Source organism: Marmota flaviventris, chromosome 9 (genome assembly GCF_047511675.1).
Source record: "Marmota flaviventris isolate mMarFla1 chromosome 9, mMarFla1.hap1, whole genome shotgun sequence".
NCBI classification, from domain to species: Eukaryota; Metazoa; Chordata; class Mammalia; order Rodentia; family Sciuridae; genus Marmota; species Marmota flaviventris.
In genome coordinates, this window is record NC_092506.1 from 80,026,047 (window position 1) to 80,050,265 (window position 24,219).

Genomic DNA, 24,219 nt, shown 5'->3' on the forward strand with positions numbered 1-24,219 from the left:
ATTTCATATTACACATATAGAGCCCAGCTTTTCAAGTCACTGATTGTACACAAAGTATTTTCACACCATTCGTGTCTTCATACATATACTTAGGGTAATGATGTCCAACTCATTCCACCATCATTCCTACTCTCTTGCCCTCTCCTTTCCCCTCCCTCCCCTTTGCCCTATTTGAAGTTCCACCATTCCATTCCTCCCATGGCCCCCCTCCACTCCCATTGCCATTATGAGTCAGCATCCTCATATCAAAGAAAACATTCAGTCTTTGTTTTTTGGGGATTGGCTTACTTAGCATTATATTCTCCAACTCCATCCATTTACTTGCAAATGCCATGATTTTATTCTCTTTAATGCTGAGTAATGATCCATTGTGTATATATACCAAAGATTCCCTATCCATTCATCTATTGAGGGGCATCTGAGTTGGTTCCACAATTTAGCTATTGTGAATTATGTTGCTATAAACATTGGTGTGGCTGTGTCCCTGTAGTATGCTGTTTTTAAGGCCTTTGGGTATAAGCCATAGAGTGGGATGGCTGGGTCAAATGGTGGTTCCATTCCAAGTTTTCTGGGGAATCTCCATACTGCTTTCCAGACTGGCTGCACCAATTTGCAGTCCCACCAGCAATGTATGAGTGTGCCTTTTTCCCCCCACATCCTTGCCAAAACTTATTGTTGTTGTTTGTATTCTTGATAGCTGCCATTCTGACTGGAGTGAGATGAAATCTTAGAGTAGTTTTGGTTTGCATTTCTATAATTGCTAGAGATGTTGAACATTTTTTCATGTTTGTTGATTAATTGTATGTCCTCTTCTGAGTAGTGTCTGTTCAGTTCCTTGGCCCGTTTATTGATTGGGTAATTTGAGGTTTTGGGGTTGAGGTTTTTAAGTGCTTTATATATCCTAGAGATTAGTGCTGTATCTGATGTGCTTGTGGTAAAGATTTGCTCCCATTCTGTAGACTCCCACACATGAGATCTCATATCTAAACCATAACAATTGAAAATGTGATCCCTCTTAGGATAGCACATCCTTTAAAAAGTGCTCAAAACATATTTGAAGCAAACTAAAATATCCCAGAAAAGCAAAACAGTAAATTTAAACAAATGAGAAAACATTCTGTGTTCTTGGAGAGGAGGACTACATTATAAAGAAGTCAGTTCTCCCAGAGTCAATCTGTACTTTTAGCATAATTCCCATTAAAACACCATCAAGTTTCTTTCCTGAGCTACATAAGTTGATTATAAAGTTTTTAAGGAGGAACAATAAGCAACAATAGCCAAGAAACTAAGGAAAAAAATAAAAGAGGGCTTATTTCAAACACAAAACATATCATAAAGCCTCTATAATTAAAACATTTTGATATTGGTACATGAAAAGACAGATGAACCAATGGAACAGAATAGAAAATCCAGAAAAATACTAATTACATATGTGAATTAAATATAGATTAAAATGGCTTCTCAAATGAATGGAACGTAATAGTCCTCCAAAAAGTGGCATTGAGATAAATGCACAGCCATGTGGAAAAAAAATAAAACTGGATTCATTCCTCACATAATATGCCAGGAAAAATTCTGAATGAATTAGAAATATAAATGAAAGAAAAAGGAAATATACAAGTGCTATTTTTTTCAGATGAGTTTGTTCATCTATTAACACAATATTACATAGAATATTCTAAACTGTAGCATAATGCCCAGAAATACAGCCAGGCACTATGGAACATGCCTGTAACCCCAGCTACTTAGGAGGCTGAGTTAGCAGCATTGCAAATCCAAAGGAGACTGAGCAAATCAGTTGGACCCTGAATCAAAATTAAAAAGACTGTAATTTCACAAGTACCAATGAATCAATGAAATAACAAATAAATAAATAACATTCATAAATAATAAGGGAAAAGGTTGATTTTTTTCACCTTTCACCTAAAAATCACTATGAGCAAAATAAAATACTTGAAAATACATTTGCAATTTTTATCACCAAGTTTCCAAAAATAAAGAAGGAAAAGACCAGCTAAACCATAGAAGAATGAGCTGATAAAAATAGTTTAACAGAAAAAGAAATGCAAATGACTCTTAAATATATAAAAATATACTCAACCTTACTCATAACAAGAAAAATGCAAATTAAAAACTACACTGAGATGTCATTTCTCATCTATCAGATTGACAATAAAAAAATCCACATCTTTCCACATACTGTTGCCAAGACTGTGAGAGACAACCATTCTTATATATTGTTATGTCAATGCAAAATGATAAGTCTTTGGAAAGGGAAAATACAGAAATATCTAACAAAACTATAAAAGTACTAATCCTCTCATCAAGCAATTCCAACTCTAGAACCCAAACATATGCTAGCAAAAATATGAAAAGACATGGACACAAGGCTCTTTTGCATACTCTAAGAGGGAAAATTGGAAATATCTTAAATGAATGCCAGTAGAAGACTAATTAAATCAACAACGATACATCTGCCCATTGGAAGAGTATCTCTATGCTGCTGTATCATCATTATCTGCAAGATTCTCAACAATATCACTATTGACATTTTGGATTAGATTATTATTTGATAGTGGGGATTGTCCTGTGCACTGTAGTATGCTTGGCAAAATCCCTAGCCACATTAAATGTCAGCAATATCCTTTTGTCCAGTTGTGACAATGAAATATATCTTCTGATACCTCCCAAGTGACATTTTTGCTACATGTCCTCAGCAAGAAAGAATCATATCCAATTGAGGACCAATGCTAATTTTATGTTAATTCTAAATGTAATGTTACTGCAATGTGAATGAAAAAGATTAGGAGGGAAAACTACATACAATAAGATTATATTAACAAAATAGTTTAACAAACCATAAAAGTTTTTACTTTAAATTACCAGTAGGAGAATAAGGGAATAGGATGAATGGAACAGGTATAAAAGCCAAATTTCTTTGAATATGCAATTTTTTGTGAAATTGAGTTTGATACCTTTTTATATAGAATAAGACAAAATTAAATGTTAAAAAGGCAAGTCTAAATTTTGAAAGTAAATGGAAGCAAATGTTGTCAAATATATATCTGGTTAGTGGCATGTCTTCCAAAGAAGAATTATTCTAAGTGACTTTAATCATACTAATTTGACTTCACATTCCTAAGAACAAAAAGAACTGAAAAATAATATTAAATTGTTTTCAATGACCATAATTGCAATGTAATTATAATAACAATGGTGGTCTTGTTATTCTGGGGCTTTTGTGTATGAGTTCCAGATAAAGCAATGGCTAATTATGATGAAATCATTTAATATGAAAAATGTCATCCTGTCAGAGAAAGGAGAAAAAAATATAAAAAATAATGGCCTTGAGTAAAACTTGATGCTCTATTTTTGAAATGGAAACAGCAGTATGAACTCATAAAATATTTGTTTTAAAAACACTCCTTTCCAAACTATGTCTGATGAAACCCCAAACATGTAGTAAATCCAGTAGCAATGAGAATTCCTAACACTGGATTGTGATCTATCAATATTACAATTTCTAACTAAAAGGAAACCAATACTTTTTGAAGAAATGGATAATTTAGAGTTGGGACAGAAAATACACAGATACCTCTGGAAAAAAATATCAGTAGCAATTATCAGAAAGCAAGAAAGTTCTGGAAGCTGTGTCAAAAAAATCTTGAGAGCCAACCTGAAGACACTCCCACTGGCCAAGGAAGGATTATCCATGTAACAGTGAATATAATGGCTGCAGTGGACAGAAAAAACTACAATGTGATTAAAGTCATGACATATAATGTTTTTAAAAATACCTCAATGGCTACTTTTAGAGATGTTAAGGAACCAATATCTTATTTGTCAATAATAGAAGGAAAGAATTAATTCTTAATCCTGCCTTTCTGATATGAAGTATATTCCAGAATAACCAAATAATGGAGAAATTTCTATTTATAGAACTATCCCAGCTACCAAAATAGGAAGGAACCACAGAATGAGAAATCATCTCTTGAAATTTTTAACAAATTTGTGTTACCTATGTAATGATCATCATGGCAGCTAGCATAACAGAATTAGAGGAGAACCTGATGTCATGCATTTCCAGAAGGAAGTGTACTGTGCCACTGTTGTAGGATATTTGTAAAAAAAAAAAAAAAAAAAAAAAAAAAAGGAAACTGGACCTCAATCTTATTGAGTCTCCTAGACCAAACTGCCAATTTATAACAAATACAGGGAACAGACAGATGTGCAGAACAAAACCACAGGGATGCTATGAGCAAATTTCAGACTGCAAACTAAAGAGAATATAGCTCAGTTTCTTCAAGACTGATAATGATCCATAAAAATTGCAAGGAAACAGACTGACATAGAAGTAATAAGATAAAATGAAATTAAAGGACATATAAACTGAATGCAAAATTTTTTATTTTATGTATCTTGATTGAAAGAAATTAATATACACATGTATAAACACATATGTACATAAACATGCACAATAGGATTAAAAACCATTGAAGAAATATGATACATGAAATATTGGTATTAAGGAATTATTGTTTTCTTTGTTTAGATATAATTATACTCTTGTACGTGTTTGTGCATGTGTGTGTTTTTGTTTATTCTGACTCCCTATAATTTAGGGATATATATACTAAAATTATATAATAGCTAGAGTTTTCTTTAAAATAAAATGGGGTACCAAGTGAAGATAAACAGGAAGCTAAGATGAAACCAGATTTGCTACATGTGAATCATGGTCAGAACTGAGTGATGAATATTTGAGCATACATTAAGTTATTAGTTTTATATGCACTTAGAAAATTTTATAGAAAAATGCTTTCTGAAAGAAAATAATTTGGAAATATTATATTTTAGCTATCATTAGCACCATGTTCTTGAATCCTCCTGTCTTAGTCACCTTGTTCACTGCTGTGACTGAAAGACCTGATAAGAACAATTTTAAAGGAGGAAAAGTTCATTTAGGGGTTCAATGTTTCAGAGGTCTCAGTCCATAGACAGCCAGCTCCATTCCTCAGGGCTTGAGGTGAGGCAAAACATCATGACAGAATGGTGTGGCAGAGGGAAGTGGCTCACATGATGATCAGGAAGCAAAGAGAGACTTCACACACCAGATACAAAATATATACCCCATACCCCGAGGGCACACCCCCAGGGACCCACCTCCTCTAGCCACACCCTACTGGCCTTCAGCTCCCACTTAATTAATCCCATCAGAGAATCAATTCATTGACTGGATTAAGCCCTGTAACCGATCATTTCACCTCTGAAGGTTCTTGCATGGTCTCACACATGAGCTTTTGGTGGACACTTGCTATCTAAACCATAACACCTCCCAAAGCTGTCAATGCTACCCTTGAGAAGCTTGACTGTGCTGAGTCCAGCTCTGTTCCTTCTTCCCTTTCCTCTGTCTCTTTACTTCTGCTTTTCCCATTCTGTGACTGCCACCATGTAAGTCCATTATGAGAAGAAGCCCATAGAAATAAACTAAGATAATAGGAATTTACTAAGAAGGTCACCTTGTGATCTTTTCCATTGTGCCTCAAATAATTCCATGAAATTATCATCTTCTGGTGGCTGTCTCATCTGTTCAATTAATAGTGAAGATATTGATCAGCTCATTGTTTATATTCCTGATAATTTGAATTACTAATTACACAGGGTTTATTATAAGAGAGCTTTCTACATGTTGAGATAGCTGCTAGGTGTTACGATTCAAAGACATGGGGGAAGTGGTGAGGAAGGAGCCTCTTTTATTAGCAATGAGTGAACTGGAATTAGTGATCACTCTTGTTTTCTTTTAACTATAGGTATTTATTAAAGTGCTGGATAATAATGATAATGGCCCAGAATTCTCTCAGCCTCATTATGATGTGACGATTTCTGAGGACGTGCTTCCGGATACAGAGATATTGCAGATTGAAGCCACAGATAGAGATGAGAAGCACAAGCTGAGCTACACTGTCCACAGCAGCATCGACTCCATCAGCATGAGAAAGTTCCGGATCGACCCCAGCTCTGGTGTGCTCTATACTGCTGAGAGACTAGATCATGAAGCCCAGGACAAGCACATTCTCAATATAATGGTAGGTAGGGGCAAATGGCTAATATGCTGTCCTGACAGGATCACTAACCTTTCAAGGCACAAAAGTCTTCAAAAGTACAGGGCCCTTAATTGTTGTAAGTAGTAGTGAATTTGACTTTTTCACTGCCAGATTGCATTTACTTTTGCCTTTTTATTTCAATAAAGAATTACTGTTGTTAGATAGCAGCTTCATGTTTTTTGCCAAGCTGAAATATTAGACAAGTTTTGCAGACACTGGCAGACACGTAAATTTTGCCAACAGACTGGCTTGACAGGGGAGGAGTAGGCCATATTCCCAGGCTATACCACTGGTTTGCATCCAGAAGATGTGTGGAAAAGTTGAGAAGTCTGTCACAAGGGCACTTACTTATCCAGCCTGTGCAATTCTCAGTCCCTGAAAGCATTTAGAGACCCGATTGGGTACTTTTTGTACTGCCATTGAACCTAGAAGTGAATACTGGCACACAAAGAGATCTCAACACACTCTAAAGCCTGTAGAGAGTCTTAAGTCTCAATTTGTGTTCAAATTAGGTAGGAGAAGTAATTGAAAAGTAGAGATTAATAAGAAACTCTATGGCCTATAATCTGTTCCTTTAATGATCCATGAACCCCATGGGCAATGCACAGCCACTGCCTAACAGAGCCCTGCATTCCTTAAGACCTAGTAGGATGACACAGACTTAATCTTGAGCACTGATTGGCTTTAAAACACTCTAAGACTCTATGAATTCCCAAGAAGCAGCTAAAAGTAATGTTGCACTAAATGCCACTTTTCCTTCCCAAGACTGGAGAGTTTCCTGGGCAAGAGGAAATTTGAGTATCATGCCCTCAGTTGTGGGTTCCAGCTAAGGCTCCAGGGAACTGAAGGGGTGATTCACAGAGGTCATCTGATCCACCCCCTGGCCTTCATTCATTCAACAGATATTTTTTGAGTACATACTGTGCACCAAGCACTATTCTAGGCACTGAAGACACAAAAGAAAAAAAAAAGTCTCTGCACCCTTGGAGCTAACAGTTGAAATTGACCTAGCTGTTAAAAATTCCAAAATAAAGAGTTCACCTTGGTCCTTGGGTGTGGATACACCAGTCTACAAAAATTCAGCACACTCATTGTTTTGATTTTGCATGTGTTTTCTTCAAGGGCAGAACCTGTGCCAGTTACTAACTCCATTCTCATGGTTTCTCAAGTCATTTCTGTTTATTGTTTGCTTAACAAACTCAGAATTCAGTTTGGTCACCCTCTACCAAGTATCATTTATGTAATTGAATATTTAGAGCAAACAACTCCTTTATGCTGCCTTTCTCCAAGCTAAACCATTTTAGTCATGTTACTTATTCCTTCCAGGTACTATTTATGAAACCCCCTTCTCTTTGATGGCTCTTCTCAGCACATTTTCTAATTTACTCACATTTCTGTGAAGTTATGCAGCCTAAAATTGAACAAGCCAAGAATACACATTTAACTAGTACTGTATCAAATTATAGCAGAACCATGTGGTTAAAGTATTGATTGTTTTTAAGCTTCAGCCATATGCAAACCAGGGGACATTTTAAAGCCATCAAGCCAAGTTTTTTGATGGAGTTACATGAAGGATCTCAATTTTAGAAATTGATTGTAGTCATCTTACCAGTGGTCAGGATTCTCTCTCTCAGCTCTGGGCCTTTGAGTATATTGGATCTTCTTGCCTCAAAGTGCCACATGCGATGATCACCACCATTTTACTACTTCTACCTGTTCTTGTCACTTCTTCCAGGAAGCTGAATGCTAGGTTAGGCTCTTCTTACTGCTTATTCTGAGGGCACATTTAGGTAACCCATGCTGGCACTTATCACTGGGTACTATACCTACCTATTTAATTATTTGTAATCCCAAATCGACCCTAAGCTTCTGGAGGGTAGAAGCCATATCCAGTTCACTACTGAGGCATCAGAGTTAAGCAAGGAACTTGTTGGATAATAGATGACAATAAATGTTTGTTGAATGAATGAATGGCAATGCCCACATTGTATTCATCAATTCCACTCTTTAGTTTCTCCTTTAGAAGAGCCTCTGTCCACCATTCCATGAGCAGATGTTAATACACATAACAAGGGGAAAGTGGCTGTGCAAGGGGTCTCAGAGCAGAATGCTGTGTTTGTGATATTTTTGATATCAAGGCATTGATTCTGCAGACACAGGCTGAACAGAGACTCTAGGCCAAGCTTCCTAAAAGATGATGTAGCCCCTGCTCTTGATTTGCTTACCATGTTCTTGCTTGGTAATTACCATTGTTAATTGAGCATGTACTAAGTATCTGGAACTGGGTCAAGAACTGTGTGCATCATCTTTTTTTGTTGATGTTTTCATCACAGACATAGCCATTGAGTTCTTTGCGGTTTAAGAGTTTAGTCCTACTGCTTCTTGTATTTTGCCTAAAGGTCAGAGATCAGGAGTTTCCTTATCGAAGAAACTTAGCCCGAGTCATTGTGAATGTGGAAGATGCTAATGATCACAGTCCTTATTTTACCAACCCACTATATGAAGCATCCGTGTTTGAGTCGGCTGCTCTGGGATCAGCTGTTCTGCAAGTGACGGCTCTGGACAAAGACAAAGGGGAAAATGCAGAACTCATATATACCATAGAAGCAGGTGAGAGCTGTTACACGGCACAGATTGCAGCATAATGCATGGCATTGAACCTCAGTAGTATCTTTCACCATGGTGAATTCAGATTGATACCACTGGAACATCTCTAATGAAATCTTGGCCAAGCACCACCCATTTTCTGTGATAATGGTGCATAAAGTTCTTGGCGTGTCAGTAATATGTCTTCCATTGTTGACAGCAAGGAGAGTTTCCTTCCCTGTGTTCAATCTTGGGTTTTCCTGGAATGAAGAAGAAATGTGTAATGCATTCTGTGGCTTTTACCCATGGGCCAACAAGTCATGGTTTCAGACTAAAATAACCAAAGCCTCCTTCCTGTCACCTGAGGGCTGCTGGGCTGTTGAACTGAATCTTATGTGTCTTTGTTTACTTGTCAGTAGGTGGGCTGTGGCTTTCAGAATCCCTACACCCTCACAGTTAGCACAATTCACCTCACTGGAGGCAGTCTGAGTAGCAGAGAGTTTGGTAGATATGGGGTCTGAACTACCTGCTTAACCTGACAGATAAGTAACTACAGGCTCTTGTTTTGTTAAATTTGAGATCTTTTAAAATCTATTTAACACCCATAGTGTACTGATGGTTGCAAGACCATAGTGTACTGTTGGTTGAAGATCAATAGCTAGAAAACATCTATGACAGAGAGATGAATGTCCAAGGAAGAGATAGAACTGTGAGCCTGAAAATGACAAATACGCTTTGTCTGCTCTATTTTCCTTATCCTGTTCTATCTTTTTTGAATATGCAAGCCACATATTTCCAAAACGTTTTGCAACATTATGTCTGTTGTGCATAATGCCAAATGCAATCTCCTTTTATGCCAGCGATAGATAAGCCTTCATTTAAACGTAGAGTATTTTTGTGAGTAGTTGAATTAAAATAGGAATGCTAGAATGACAGATTTTGGACTAGAAATTTTAGAAAAGGAAAAGCCAATAGCCTTCTTTAAAAAAAGTTTCTATATCAAATGATAATCTAAAATTATTTTCTGTATTAGGTGTCCACATTTTATGAGTCTATTCTAAGCTTGTGCGCTCTCGCGCGCTATCTCTATCTCTCTGTCTCTCTCTACGTCTCTCTCTCTCTCCATATGTGTGTGTATGTGTGTGTGTATGTATGCATGTAAAGAAAAGATGTTAGTCCATGATAGTCAGGTTCTGTGGAATTTTATTTCAGCCTAAAGCTTGACCAGTATTTAGAAATGCATTCCTTATTTATCAAGGAAGAGTTTTATTATTTAATTATGTGATCCTTGCTTTTATGGTACCACAAAAATATATGGAAAATTCTCAAAAATTTTTTGAGAATATGTACATGACAACACAGTTGTCACCTAATCCAACACAGTTGTCACCTAATCCAACAATTCTTTTTATTCTCTGAGCTTGTCTTTTCTCTTTCCCTCTATTCATTCATGCATGTACATTGCTTCATGACATTGTGATCATTTGGATATGAAGTTTTATTTCTATGTCCTTGTCATTTTCTAAACATTTGTCTAAGTGTCCACCTGCTTTTTTTATTTGTCATTTAAACACTACTTTTACTTCTCTTACTTAGCCAAAGAATCTTTCACCCAATTTGGTGTTCTCAGGGAGTGATTTACTCACCATTCAGCTGAAAAGACTGCTTCTCCTATTTTAACTTCCATGATTGCAACATGGTGCTCAGTTATTTCTTTAATAACTGACTAAATCAAGAGAAAAGTTATTTCCTTAAAACATCTGAATATTATATATTACTAAAAAAAATTAAAGAAAACACAGGTTTATTCACCTGATTCAAAAATAAAATATTCCTGTGGGTTAGGGAAATCCCATATATATAGAAAATCTAAATCTCCAGAAAACTAAACTTTTTTTGATATCTCAAAAAAGGTGATTTTTGTTGAAGTGGGCACCAAGCTAATGAGAATTACAACACATGCAAGAAATCTCTGGTAGACATTGAGACCTTCACAGACTCGAAGACCTACCTTGAGCCTAAACTGGTTCTTCCCAGATTATAGAAAGAAAGACAGATCACAGGTGCTTCAGTATTTTTAGCACATGGTCAGTGGTTGTGTAAAATGTTATGTTTTATTTAACTTCTCTCACAGACCTCTGATAAGCGAGATTTTTTTCTATTTAATGATGTGCTATAAATTCCCTGTCTCTTGCTTGGCCTGTAAAGTAACTACAGAAGCTTTATATTTTAGTCTGAAGAACTGAGTTTTGAGTTTGAATAGAATCTGAGGGCAGCGCTTCAGGACTTATTTTAGCCTGGATTTTCTGTTTGTTGCCAATGATGATTCTGAAGTAGCACGGCACAAGAGAGACACAAATAAGAGTTGAGTTAGAACATGGCATATTGGATCCCAAGTGGATAGAGAATTAAAATTTGCTTTTGATTTACATCCCCTCCCAATCATTTCAACAAATAATTATCAAGCACCCTCTTTGTGTCAGACACTGTGCAATACATCAGATAAGTATGAAAAACACAGCTTTTGGCTGGTTGCCAAAAGTCTAAACGAAGCCATAGATTCCAAGAAAACAAGCAAGTAGAGATTCCTTTTCAAAGATTCAAGAATAGAAGGAGAGGATATGCAGGAACGGGATCTCAAGGAAATGGGTCAGTGTATTGAAGAGAGAAAGAGAACCTGAAGTATGAGTCCAGAATCCTGACAGGGTATAGCAAGTGGATCAGCTTCCAGGGAACAGCAGGGCCATGAAGTTCAAGTGGAGGTCAAGAGCTGGATCACCTTCATTCCTGCTTTAATGTATCTTGCTAGGAATGAAGAAATGTTGCTGGGGCTGGTACAAGGAAGGATTTGTCTATAAACTCTGAGGTAGGACACCATAACCAGTGAAGGCAGCAACTTGGCTCAGTTGCTGTCCCTGGAAGGTGACCATTGATAAAGTGAAATGACAGCTGGCTCAAATGTTGGATCCATGCCTGATTCCACTGTGCTCATCATTGAAAATGTAAAAGCTTACCCAAACATCGTTAAATTCTGTTGTTGTCATCACAAAATGATCATATTTAGGTGGCAAAGTGAAAAAAAAAATCATGCTGACATCAAAGATGACATTGTTTAATATCACATTGTGGGGTTGGAATTAAATTGGCCTCTCTATTGGATATGCTTCCTCTTGAAAAGTATTTTATTGAAGTAGATTTTATAGGAATATGAGCTTTTGCTTTATGGACATGGAGATGTTTATTTAATAAGTATACACCAAGAAGTGTAGACACAGCTGTATTTGCTATATATTTCAATAAACATATCACAACTACCCCTAAATCCAAGAGCCTATCTTAATGATTTTGACATTTAAATGGTTTATACGCTTGCCATACTACAGTTCTCAAAAAGAAGGAAAGATCTAGCTATAGTTGAGTAACCAGGATCTTTAAATGTTGATTTAAAAGAGTTTCAACACAAAATAAAGGGTGTTCTTTGAGAAGCACTAGAGAGTCCAAGGAGGGAAAGCATAAAGCAACTTGGGAAGGATGTAGCTTCACACCATCTACTATTTTTGAGCTCCTGCCCCTACCCACCTTCTTTACATTCTTCAGATCTTTTGTTTCTTTGCTCCTCTTTTGTTTCAGTCATCCTCAACAATCCCAGATTCCAATTTTTTTTTTTATGTTTTAGAGGTGATGTCATGGCCCATAGCTCTCCCCATGCCAGACCTGGCAAAACAGGTCACCATGTCTTTGTTTCATAAGGGTTTTGATTCAAATTCTTGGTTTTAAGGCTGTTCTCAAGTGCTTAGTGAATAGAATGGCTACATATTGGAGCAATGAACCTGTAATGTTTTATGTCTTCTTTAATGTCTGTCTGTACCTCTGTGTGTTCAAGGGCATGGGAGGAGGTTAGAGTAGTAGTGAAGAACAAAGGAGAATTCAGGGGAAAAAAAAAAGTACAACTTGCAAAACAAACAGTGACTTGGGAAGAATTCTCTGTGACTGATAAAACCCACCACACCAAAGTAGCATTTGGAGGAAGTTGATTTTTTATTTATTTTTAAAATATCTTTATTTTATTTATTTATTTTTATGTGGTGCTGAGGATCGGACCCAGGGCCTCGCACATACTAGGCGAATGCTCTACTGCTGAGCCACAACCCCAGCCCTGAGGAAGTTGATTTTGATTGATAGGGTAAAATAGCACTAATACCATGTAGCATTTATTATCTTTGAGATTAAATAGTAACCAAATGCCTGCATGATGATCTTCCAAAACTAAATGTGAACATGGCACTGGTTTAGGGATAAATAGATAGATATTTTTTTTTTTCTTCTTCTCTGTACTAGCAACATTGGTATGTGTCACCCAGTCAGTCCCTGTTCTCACAGGGCTAGGAATGAGGAAGTCCTACACATTTATAGCAGAAATAGCTCTCCTATAAGCTCTTATTCTCTGGCTTAAATGTACCCCATTGTGTGCCACTGCTGCTACTGCTGTTTTTAACTTAGATCAAAAAACTATGGATCTAAAGTTTATAATTTTACTGGAAAACTCATATCACTTTCTTTTCAATATCCTGAAAAGAGAAGTCTCTTTTTTCTTTGTTGGTTTGTTTTCTCTTTCAGAACGATAAGAGATGAATAGAAATAAATGTATCTATTTTCTGTTGGCCACATGGCACTAGAGTTTCTTTACATGAAGGGTCAACCTTCAGAAAACCTTTTTTTTTTTTAATGACTCCCTTGTAATTCCTTTTCCTCATTGATTTCTGTATTTTAGGGAACACTGGAAACACATTTAAGATCGAGCCAGTCCTGGGCATCATCACTGTTTCCAAAGAACCAGACATGACAACGATGGGTCAGTTTGTCCTGTCAGTCAAAGTCACAGATCAAGGTTCCCCACCAATGTCTGCCACTGCAATTGTGCGCATTTCCGTCACCATGTCTGATAACTCTCACCCCAAGTTCACTCATAAAGACTACCAAGCTGAAGTAAATGAAAATGTGGATATTGGAACCTCAGTCATTCTAATCTCTGCCATCAGTCAGTCTACCCTCATTTATGAAGTCAAAGATGGAAACACTGGTGGGGTCTTTACCATAAATCCATATTCTGGAGTCATCACCACTCGGAGGGCTCTGGATTATGAGCGTACTTCCTCTTACCAACTCATCATTCAGGCCACTAACATGGCAGGAATGGCTTCCAATGCCACCGTCAATATTCAGATTGTTGATGAAAATGATAATGCTCCAATTTTTCTCTTCTCTCAATACTCAGGCAGCCTAAGTGAGGCTGCCCCAATAAATAGCATTGTCAGGAGTTTGGATAACAGCCCACTGGTAATTCGAGCCACCGATGCTGACAGCAATCAGAATGCACTACTCGTGTATCAGATTGTAGAGTCTACAGCCAAGAAGTTCTTCACAGTGGACTCCAGTACAGGTGCAATCAGAACAATTGCCAACCTGGACCATGAGACCATTGCCCATTTCCATTTTCATGTACATGTGAGAGATAATGGTAGCCCCCAGCTGACTGCAGAGAGTCCTGTTGAAGTGAACATTGAGGTTACAGATGTGAATGATAACCCACCTGTTTTTACTCAGGCTGTGTTTGAGACTGTCTTACTTCTCCCCACCTATGTTGGTGTGGAGGTCCTGAAAGTTAGTGCCACAGACCCTGACTCTGAGGTGCCTCCTGAACTGACATACAGCCTAATGGAAGGCAGCTTGGATCATTTTTTAATTGACTCAAATAGTGGAGTACTCACCATAAAAAACAACAACCTCTCCAAAGATCACTACATGCTGATAGTTAAAGTGTCTGATGGAAAGTTCTACAGCACATCCATGGTCACCATCATGGTTAAAGAAGCCATGGATAGTGGCCTTCACTTTACACAAGGTTTTTATTCCACCTCAATCTCAGAGAACAACACTAACATAACCAAAGTTGCTATTGTCAATGCAGTTGGAAACCGCCTTAATGAGCCCTTAAAATATAGCATCTTAAACCCAGGAAATAAATTCAAGATAAAATCTACCTCAGGAGTCATTCAGACAACTGGAGTCCCCTTTGACCGTGAAGAACAAGAATTATATGAGTTGGTGGTGGAAGCCAGCCGTGAACTAGACCATCTACGTGTGGCTAGAGTAGTGGTCAGGGTTAACATTGAAGACATCAATGACAATTCTCCAGTCTTTGTGGGTCTCCCTTACTATGCTGCTGTGCAAGTTGATGCTGAGCCAGGGACTCTCATATACCGGGTAACAGCCATTGACAAAGATAAAGGTGCAAATGGAGAAGTGACCTATGTCCTACAGGATGACTATGGCCACTTTGAAATTAATCCAAATTCAGGGAATGTTATTTTAAAAGAAGCATTCAATTCTGACTTGTCCAACATTGAGTATGGAGTCACCATCTTAGCCAAAGATGGTGGAAAACCCTCTTTGTCCACATCTGTGGAACTTCCCATCACCATTGTCAACAAAGCAATGCCTGTGTTTGATAAGCCCTTTTATACAGCTTCCATCAATGAAGATGTGAGAATGGACACTCCCATTCTAAGCATCAATGCTACCAGTCCAGAAGGCCAAGGCATCATATATATTATTATTGATGGGGATCCTTTTAAACAGTTTAACATTGACTTTGACACGGGGGTTCTGAAAGTTGTTAGTCCTTTGGATTATGAAGTTACACCTGTTTACAAATTGACAGTAAGGGCTAGTGATGCCCTTACTGGTGCCAGGGCTGAGGTCACGGTCGACTTGCTAGTTAATGATGTAAATGACAACCCTCCTATTTTTGATCAGCCTGCCTACAATACAACATTATCAGAAGCATCTCTCATTGGGACACCTGTTTTGCAAGTTGTCTCTACTGATGCAGATTCAGAAAACAATAAAATCGTGCATTATCAGATTGTGCAGGATACGTACAACAGCACAGATTATTTTCACATAGACAGCTCAAGTGGCTTAATCCTGACAGCAAGGATGCTGGACCATGAATTGGTGCAACACTGCACTTTGAAAGTCAGAGCAACAGATAGTGGCTTCCCCTCACTGAGCAGTGAGGTTCTAGTTCATATCCACATCTCTGACATAAATGACAACCCTCCAGTGTTTAATCAGCTAATTTATGAATCATATGTGAGTGAACTAGCCCCCCGGGGTCATTTTGTAACCTGTGTTCAAGCCTCAGATGCAGACAGTTCGGACTTTGACCGGTTGGAATATAGTATTTTATCTGGGAATGAACGGACAAGCTTTCTGATGGACAGCAAGAGTGGCATCATCACACTGTCCAACCACCGAAAGCAGCGGATGGAGCCGCTGTACAGTCTCAACGTGTCTGTTTCTGACGGGTTGTTCACCAGCACTGCACAGGTGCACATCAGGGTACTGGGGGCTAACTTGTACAGCCCTACCTTCTCACAAAGCACATATGTAGCCGAGGTGAGAGAGAATGCAGCTGCTGGGACAAAGGTAATTCACGTGCGAGCCACAGATGGGGATCCTGGAACATATGGGCAGATCAGCTATGCCATCATCAATGACTTTGCCAAGGATCGATTCCTCATAGACAGCAATGGACAGGTCATCACTACAGAAAAGCTAGACCGGGAAAACCCTCTAGAAGGAGATGTTAGTATTTTTTTGAGGGCCCTTGATGGTGGAGGGAGAACAACTTTCTGCACTGTGAGGGTGATTGTGGTGGATGAAAATGACAATGCTCCTCAGTTCATGACAGTGGAATACAGAGCCAGTGTCAGGGCAGATGTTGGAAAGGGCCACTTGGTCACTCAAGTTCAAGCTATGGACCCTGATGATGGAGCCAATTCAAGGATTACTTATTCCCTATATAGTGAGGCCTCGGTCTCAGTGGCTGACCTCCTGGAAATTGATCCTGACAATGGCTGGATGGTTACAAAGGGCAATTTTAACCAGCTGAAAAATACAGTGCTGTCATTCTTTGTCAAAGCAGTAGACGGGGGCATTCCAGTAAAGCACTCCCTCATCCCTGTCTATATCCACGTCTTGCCCCCTGAAACATTCTTGCCTTCATTCACCCAGTCTCAGTACTCTTTTACCATTGCAGAAGATACAGCCATTGGAGGCACAGTGGACACCCTGAGGATTTTGCCCAGTCAGAATGTCCAGTTCAGCACAGTTAATGGGGAACGACCAGAGAATAACAAAGGGGGTGTCTTCATCATAGAACAGGACACAGGCACTATAAAGCTTGACAAGCGCCTTGACCATGAAATTACGCCAGCTTTTCACTTTAAAGTAGCAGCCACTATACCCCTGGACAAGGTAGACATTGTGTTTACTGTGGATGTAGATATCAAGGTATTGGATTTGAATGACAACAAGCCAATCTTTGAAACTTCAAGCTACGAGACCATCATAATGGAAGGGATGCCTGTCGGCACCAAACTCACACAGGTGAGAGCTAGCGATATGGATTGGGGAGCCAATGGGCAGGTCACTTATTCCCTCCACTCAGATTCCCACCCCGAGAAGGTAATGGAAGCATTCAATATTGACAGCAACACAGGCTGGATCAGTACCTTGAAGGACCTGGATCATGAGACAGACCCTGCATTCTCCTTCTCCGTGGTGGCCTCTGACCTTGGAGAGGCATTCTCTCTTTCTTCCACAGCTTTGGTCTCTGTCAGAGTGACAGACATAAACGACAATGCACCGGTCTTTGCCCATGAGGTCTACCGAGGAAACGTGAAGGAGAGCGACCCACCAGGCGAGGTGGTGGCTGTCCTCAGCACCTGGGACAGGGACACTTCTGACATCAATCGCCAAGTGAGCTACCATATTACAGGTATGTCTCAGTGCCCACTGTTCTCACCATGTCCCCTGCTTATCACACAAAGGTGGGAGGCAGCAGGGGTAAGAGCAGGAGAGAAGATAGAAGGTGACATGAGGACCTGAACATAATAAAGCATTTCTGGTGAGAAGTAAAAGATCTCTAATAGATTTGTTTTTTTTTCAGTTGTTGGTTGTTATTAGCTCAACCTTACTTTGGAGTTCATTAGTTTGCTTACAGCATTTACCCAGGATGGCATCCAATTCTCTTGTCACTTCTTATCATTTTAAAAAGGAGTCTGGTCACACATTTTAATTGAAGAAATACAACTGATAGCTCTTTGCGATTGGGGAGAGAGATTTTTAACGATATTCCTTTTCTTTATGTTTTTAGTGTTCAGAAAAAACAAATAACTTGATCCCAGTAAGCTTCACATACAAGCTCCTCCTGGTCATAAAAACACTTAGGCATACACATATATAAATTAGAAGACAGGGTTTGATCCTTTGCTGAGAAATCCTAAATTATAACTCCAAACCAATGGGCATTTCTTCTGAGAACTCTTATTTTTGGGGGGATCCCTTTTCTGTCTTTCTAAATTGTAAGTAGCTGTTCTTTGGGAAGGCCAAGATAGAAAGATGAGGTCATCAGGAGTATGCAAAAAAATGTCACTATTGCTCTGCAGGGTTGAGGATTTCCTATCACAGTGCAAAGAGTTGTCACTGATTGGGAGTAGCTTCCTAGAGGTAACTTGCCTTCAACAACAAAGAAGAAAGTATTGATGGTGTGGAGAAAGCTTCCTAGAAACTATTCAGAGGTGGGGGTTAAAGCAAATATTTTTATGCTGTGACATTCAAAGCCAGAACATAAGCAATGTGCCAAAAGATTTTAAAGATTCCATCAATACTTGTAATCAGGTGGCTTTCCCTTTAGAAAAACCACATTATTCACAGTGAAAAATGAATTAATTAGAATGCCCTTAGGACACAGAATCTACTTAACTATGTTAGTGGAAAAGTTAATTAATCACTGCAGAATAAGATCCACAGTAGACCAAACATGTCGATGTGTGGGGTTGCCACACTTTTCAGCCTGGTGCTTCTATTTCCTATATGGAACTGGATGCTCAGTGGTGTTTTCTGCTTAAGAAAACTTTATGTATCTTATGCTTTATCTGATATTTTCTGCCTTTTTCCATAAAAATACACATTTCTGCAATTAAAGCCTGAACGAAAGTGGTGAGGAAAGAAAGGAGAGTGGAACAACACTTTGATTAAATAAATGCAAACAGCATTTAGCTTTGGAGGAAGAAAAGGCTTCTTAGACATTCTGAGAGATACTTTTCTATTTGGAGGAATTGTTACTCGGTCTTAATTATTTACACATAGTCTCTGAATTCTCAGGAGAAGATTTCAAGGGACCATCCCATCGACTTTTCTGAAGTAATGAGTACAGAGTAGCTTAAAGCTACTGTTACTATTAGCCATGCCAACCACCAACTGATTTTAATTAGATTTAACTTTTGCTCTTGATGTAGCACAACGTGGCTGTGCTGCCTCAGATTAACAAAGGACCATTAATCATTTTATGTAACAAAAGAACGGTGTGGGCCTGCCTGCACTGAAAGCACTTAATAGAGAGGTTAAATTTGTGTGCACTGAAATAGTATTCAACTAAAGCATAATTGAATCCTAGCCAGTGGTGGAGGAAAGTGATATCCCAGGGAGGACCCCGAGCCTCCCTAGAGTATGGTTTCTCCGCCAGTGTGGTTGATATTTGGGGGCTGGATAGTTCTTTGCTGTGAGGGGCTGACCTACATATTGTAGGATGTTCAGCAGCATCCCAGACTTCTACCCATGAGATTCCAGTAGTATATACCACCACCACTACCCTTCAGTGCAGCAACCAAAAATGTCTCCAGACACTGAAAATCTCTGCCCCAGAGGAATATACAGCCCTCACCTTTTCTGCGCTGTTCATATAATTTGGTTCTGTTTTTCCTGTTATTGCCTCATAGTGCTAAAGCCCTGGAACTAACCACCTCCCTGTGCCATATAGTCAAGAGTGCAGCCAAGCACTCGCAATTTCACTCCTTCCTGCTCAGTCTACCTGTAGGGCCATGATGTCTGCCCTCTGTTTTTTGGGGATGCATTGTAAGAAGGTGAGATGGCTTTGTTCTTGCAGGGAAGTAGCAGCCAGCATACAGTATGTGTTCCTTATTTATTTATTGTGCTAAAGGATAAATTTAGGCACATTAAAATTTCAAAGAGTCTATCTGAGTCAACAGCAATTCATGAACTGGATAACTCCAGACTGCAAATTGTTCAGAGTTCCATCAAAGGGGCATTAAGAAAAAACTCACTTATAAGATACTCATGTAAGCAAGACAGAAAATATTTGGGTAAAGTGGAATCATAATCTTAAAATCCCTGATAGAGTTAGTTAGCAGTTTCTTTATATTTATGTTTCATTTTACTGTTTTCATTGAGTTGTGTTTTGGTTTTGCCTATAAGAACTCAGCCTCATGACCTCCTAATTAATTATTTTAACTATTATCGACCTTTCCCTCTAGAATGTGAGCTTACCATCAAAGCAGGATTTTTTGCTGGTTTTGCCCACTGCTGTAGCTCTGTTGCCTAGAACCAACCGAGGCCTAATAGATGATAAATATAGTTGCACAATGCTGAATTAGATGAGATAGTGATCCTCCAACTCGACTCTGGACTTCTTGCTAGTTTTCTTCAGCCCAATCTTTTTCAGTGTTTGAATTGGCAAGATTTCCCTCTTAGGGATTAGAGGGTCAAGGTAGTTTTCTTTCCTCTTCCTACCGTGTGCTGCGCTACTTTGTCTCTGTAGTTTAATGAAGTGGAAAAGTAATATGACTGGGACCACTGTCAGTGTTTCGGCATCATAAAATGCTGTTCCGCTTCATCTCTTCTACTTTTCTTCCACTTTTACCAGCTTCACTCTGATACATTTGATCTAATTGCAGTGCTTATCTTTGGACCGCTCTTTAAATGACCCCTCGTTAGGGCTATTTAATACTAATGGGTCTTCCTCTGTCGTGTAAACTTTTCTCCCCAAACTCCAGTCCTTATGAGCAGAGCACAGCTGTATGATAAAGCCTTCATTGAAAGATTCCTTAATAGAACTGACTGCCTTTTCTTGATTGCATAATCAACAGCTAATGAAATTGTCTTGGTAACAAGAACTATAGTGTATTACATCCTCTCTTGAGACCAAGTGGAAAGACAATTGTATCATCCCAAGAAGACGATTGATTGTCACAGTTTGAATTTGATTTTCCTTAAGGGGAACTAAACAAGAGATCATCTCCAGTTTCTCTAAGTGGATTTTATTCTCTTGAAAAAAGTTGCTGTTTTACTTTCCACATAAGCTAAGCATATAAATATTATACTTTGCTGTAAGGGAATCCAAGGGAGTATCTTTTGTTTCAGTACCGTAAATGCTACAGTGTGAGGGGCACCTGGATGCACCCCCCCATAGCCTCGCATGGTGGTGCAGACCAAGGCATTTCATTGCTCATCTTCAGAAGCTCTCTTTTCCTTGCAGGAGGAAACCCCCGAGGAAGGTTTGCCCTGGGCCTGGTGCAAAGTGAGTGGAAGGTATATGTGAAGAGACCTTTAGATAGAGAAGAACAGGACATTTACTTTCTCAATATCACTGCCACCGATGGGCTCTTTGTCACACAGGCCATGGTGGAAGTGACCGTCAGTGATGTAAATGACAATAGCCCAGTGTGTGATCAGGTGAGTTAAAGCTCTGGGGGATAAAGTTCTTCTGTTTACTCTGTGTCTCTAAAATTAAATTCAAAACCCATTTCACTTTTTTTCTTAAGGCCAGGAATACCTTCTGCTCTTACCTCCAGTTGATTAAGAGCTCTAATTGGACGTAAGAGGGTAGGAGGTAGAGGCAAGGATAAAATGTTCTAAACATGAAGACGATAATAGATAGATAGCAAGACCAGGTATCCAATTTTGTCCCCTCTCCTCTGAAAAACACAATAAAAAATAAAATAGAAAGTTTTAAAATTAAATGATTTTTAAGTAATTCATAAAGGACTTTAAAACTTCTGTCTAAATCACTGGTATCATGAAAGAGAAATGGACTGCTACTACCCATTTGGCTAGCTGTTTGTGTAAGTACACATGGCTGGTTAGTGTCGATGCTGAATACAGATTCCCAGGCTGTTTATCCTTCAGTTTTCCATTACTGTATAAAATACAGTGTCAACACAAGGTGCTGTACGAGATTTCATTTCCTTTGTTACTTATAATAAATCACAATTTATGGTTTTTCTCACCATGTAGGTCAAAAGACAATATTAGTATTCTGTAGCTTAGAAAAGTGGTGTTTGTAGATTTTATCTCTCATTTCAAGTGTTAGTAGTGACTCTTTAAAGAATTGAGAAGAATCCCAGGAACTGACCTAACTTTCCTGTGTGCATATATGAATATACCACAGTGAATCTCACCACTATGCATATCCACAATGCACTAATTTTAAAAAAGAGAAAACTGTTGGTGAACGATAAAACTAGTAGAGTGTTTAAGAAGTGAAATTTTTAAAAAATCATGTCCCACAAATACTAATGATTTGAATACTCTTGTTCACCTTTTACCAGTCTTTATATACAGCATTATTCCCCGAAGATATTCCATCAAATAAAATCATACTGAAGGTCAGTGCCAAGGATGCCGACATTGGATCCAATGGAGATATACGATATTCACTTTATGGATCTGGAAGCAATGAATTTTTTCTAGATGCAGAAAGTGGTAAGTTGAAATCTATTCTTTGGGTAAATGCCATTGTTTGTCCACAAAAGATGCTAAACTCTCATGTGGTCTTGTCACTGGTGTGACATCCAAGAGTGTTGGTAGGATGCTCATCATCTAGGACTCTAAGAAACAACGAGAAGACATGGCATGCAAATATGGAACTACACAGGCTTTATTTGGTTCACAAAATTTGCCTATACTTTACCTATGTTTATTAGCATCAAGTATCACATCTCTCTATTTTTTTTTCTCGTGTCTGTGAGTTAAGAGGAATCACAGCTCCAATGTAGTTGCCATGCAAGCTGGGGAGTAATGCATAATAAGGAGAGTTTCTTCATTTTGAATTCCCTTTCAAATCCCTTTCTGATTCTTATTAACATAGTTGTCAAGTTTTATTAAACATTCCTGCCTAGTTTCTCCAAACCTTTGAGTGTATTTAGGTGAAATTTATAAGGTAAAACATTATGTAAACTAAGGGCAGTTGCCAACATTGAAGGCCAGAACTAAGGGAAAAGTCATTTTCTACAGAGGCAAATTATGAATTGGATGGTTCATCCGGTGGTCATTTTAAATGCACTGTAAAGACTGAATATCTTGCATTTTGCCAGTGTTAAGTTAGTCATAGTGAACAATAACTAGTTTTCGAAAAGGTAATGGCTCCTCTTTGACCCACTCCCAAGGTCCATCGTGGAAGAGCTGACTTAGCTGCATGGGCATATGCTAGTTAGCTATTTGGGCCCCATGATAATTATTCAGACAGTAGCATTTATTGAGTAGTTAGTGGACATGAAATTCCTTGAGCATGGGTTGTTTTCTTTTTCTTGGAGCCTACCACACAAATCCCACAAAGTATTTTGTCTTCCAGTAGGAAAGACAGGAAAGTAAACCCTAATGAAAGGTGTACCCAGAAAAAATATAAAGGAACTTGCATCATCTGGGCACATTGGAAGAAGTAGCCAATATGGTGATGAGATGGAACTGTTTAAAGAAAGGACCAGAATTTGAATTGATTCCAGGAGCTAAACCAGGACACTGCAGGTTAACAGGGATAGCATGAACAGAGAGCACAGCACACCCAGCGAATGTTGAGCACAAAAGTGACAGTAAAAACAACTTTAAGCCCGATCATAGAGGGCCTTGAATGTCCCACTGAAGAGTCACTGGTGGCTTTTTGAATAGGAGAGGGAAATGAGCCCAGCCATGTTTGAGAACTAGCTGGCTGCATGAGCAAAGCCATAGGAGGAACTGCCTTATAAACCCAGGTGGCTTAGTCCAAATGCCTACCAATTTTATTGAAGAGTAATAATATTTCACAAGTCATGCTTTCACTAATTTGCATTCATTTAAGTTTATCACTGTGTCTGTTGTCATTTTCTATTGAAACTTAGCAGCAAAAATTCTCCATGGGGGCTGCTGACCAGTTCCTACACAGCTTTTTCAGTGGTAAAAGCCCATGTATCACAACTCCACATCACCTTCCAAACGGCTGCTGCTCTAGAGCTCCTCAGGTTTCCCACATACACCTGATGCCTCCCCCAGCATCCACTGACCTTCTCCCAGCCCAGAATTATTGTGGTCCTTCAAAACCATAATTTGGCTTGCCTTATAAAAATTGAACATCAGGAAGCAAAGAGTTTGCCCTCCTGGATCTATGGGTTAGTGACATTACTGACCATCAGACAACTAGAGACATCAGTCCATGCTTTGTGCTTTTCTACTGAGGTTCTCTGTGTAGCCAAAAGAAAGAACCTATAACAACCATGTTTTGAAAAGAGATTAATTAATTGATTTGAAGGTTATGCAGTTGGTTTATTGTTGTATCCATAATTCCATAATTTTCCCCTGGTACCTAAAAGAAAGTAAAAATGATCTATTTGTTTGATTAATGGAGAACTTG

General features: G+C 38.6%; 1 protein-coding gene across 2 annotated transcripts in view; it reads left to right on the top strand.

The window, feature by feature from the left end:
• Positions 1-24,219, top strand: part of Fat3 (FAT atypical cadherin 3) — a 483,199-nt gene that overhangs the window by 383,445 nt on the left and 75,535 nt on the right. For both annotated transcript variants that reach the window (XM_027951397.3, XM_071617163.1), the window contains exons 7-11: positions 5,811-6,086; positions 8,504-8,714; positions 13,462-17,535; positions 21,094-21,290; positions 22,166-22,319. In XM_027951397.3, the coding sequence (XP_027807198.2) occupies positions 5,811-6,086; positions 8,504-8,714; positions 13,462-17,535; positions 21,094-21,290; positions 22,166-22,319 (4,912 nt within the window). The remainder of the gene's footprint in view (positions 1-5,810; positions 6,087-8,503; positions 8,715-13,461; positions 17,536-21,093; positions 21,291-22,165; positions 22,320-24,219) is intronic.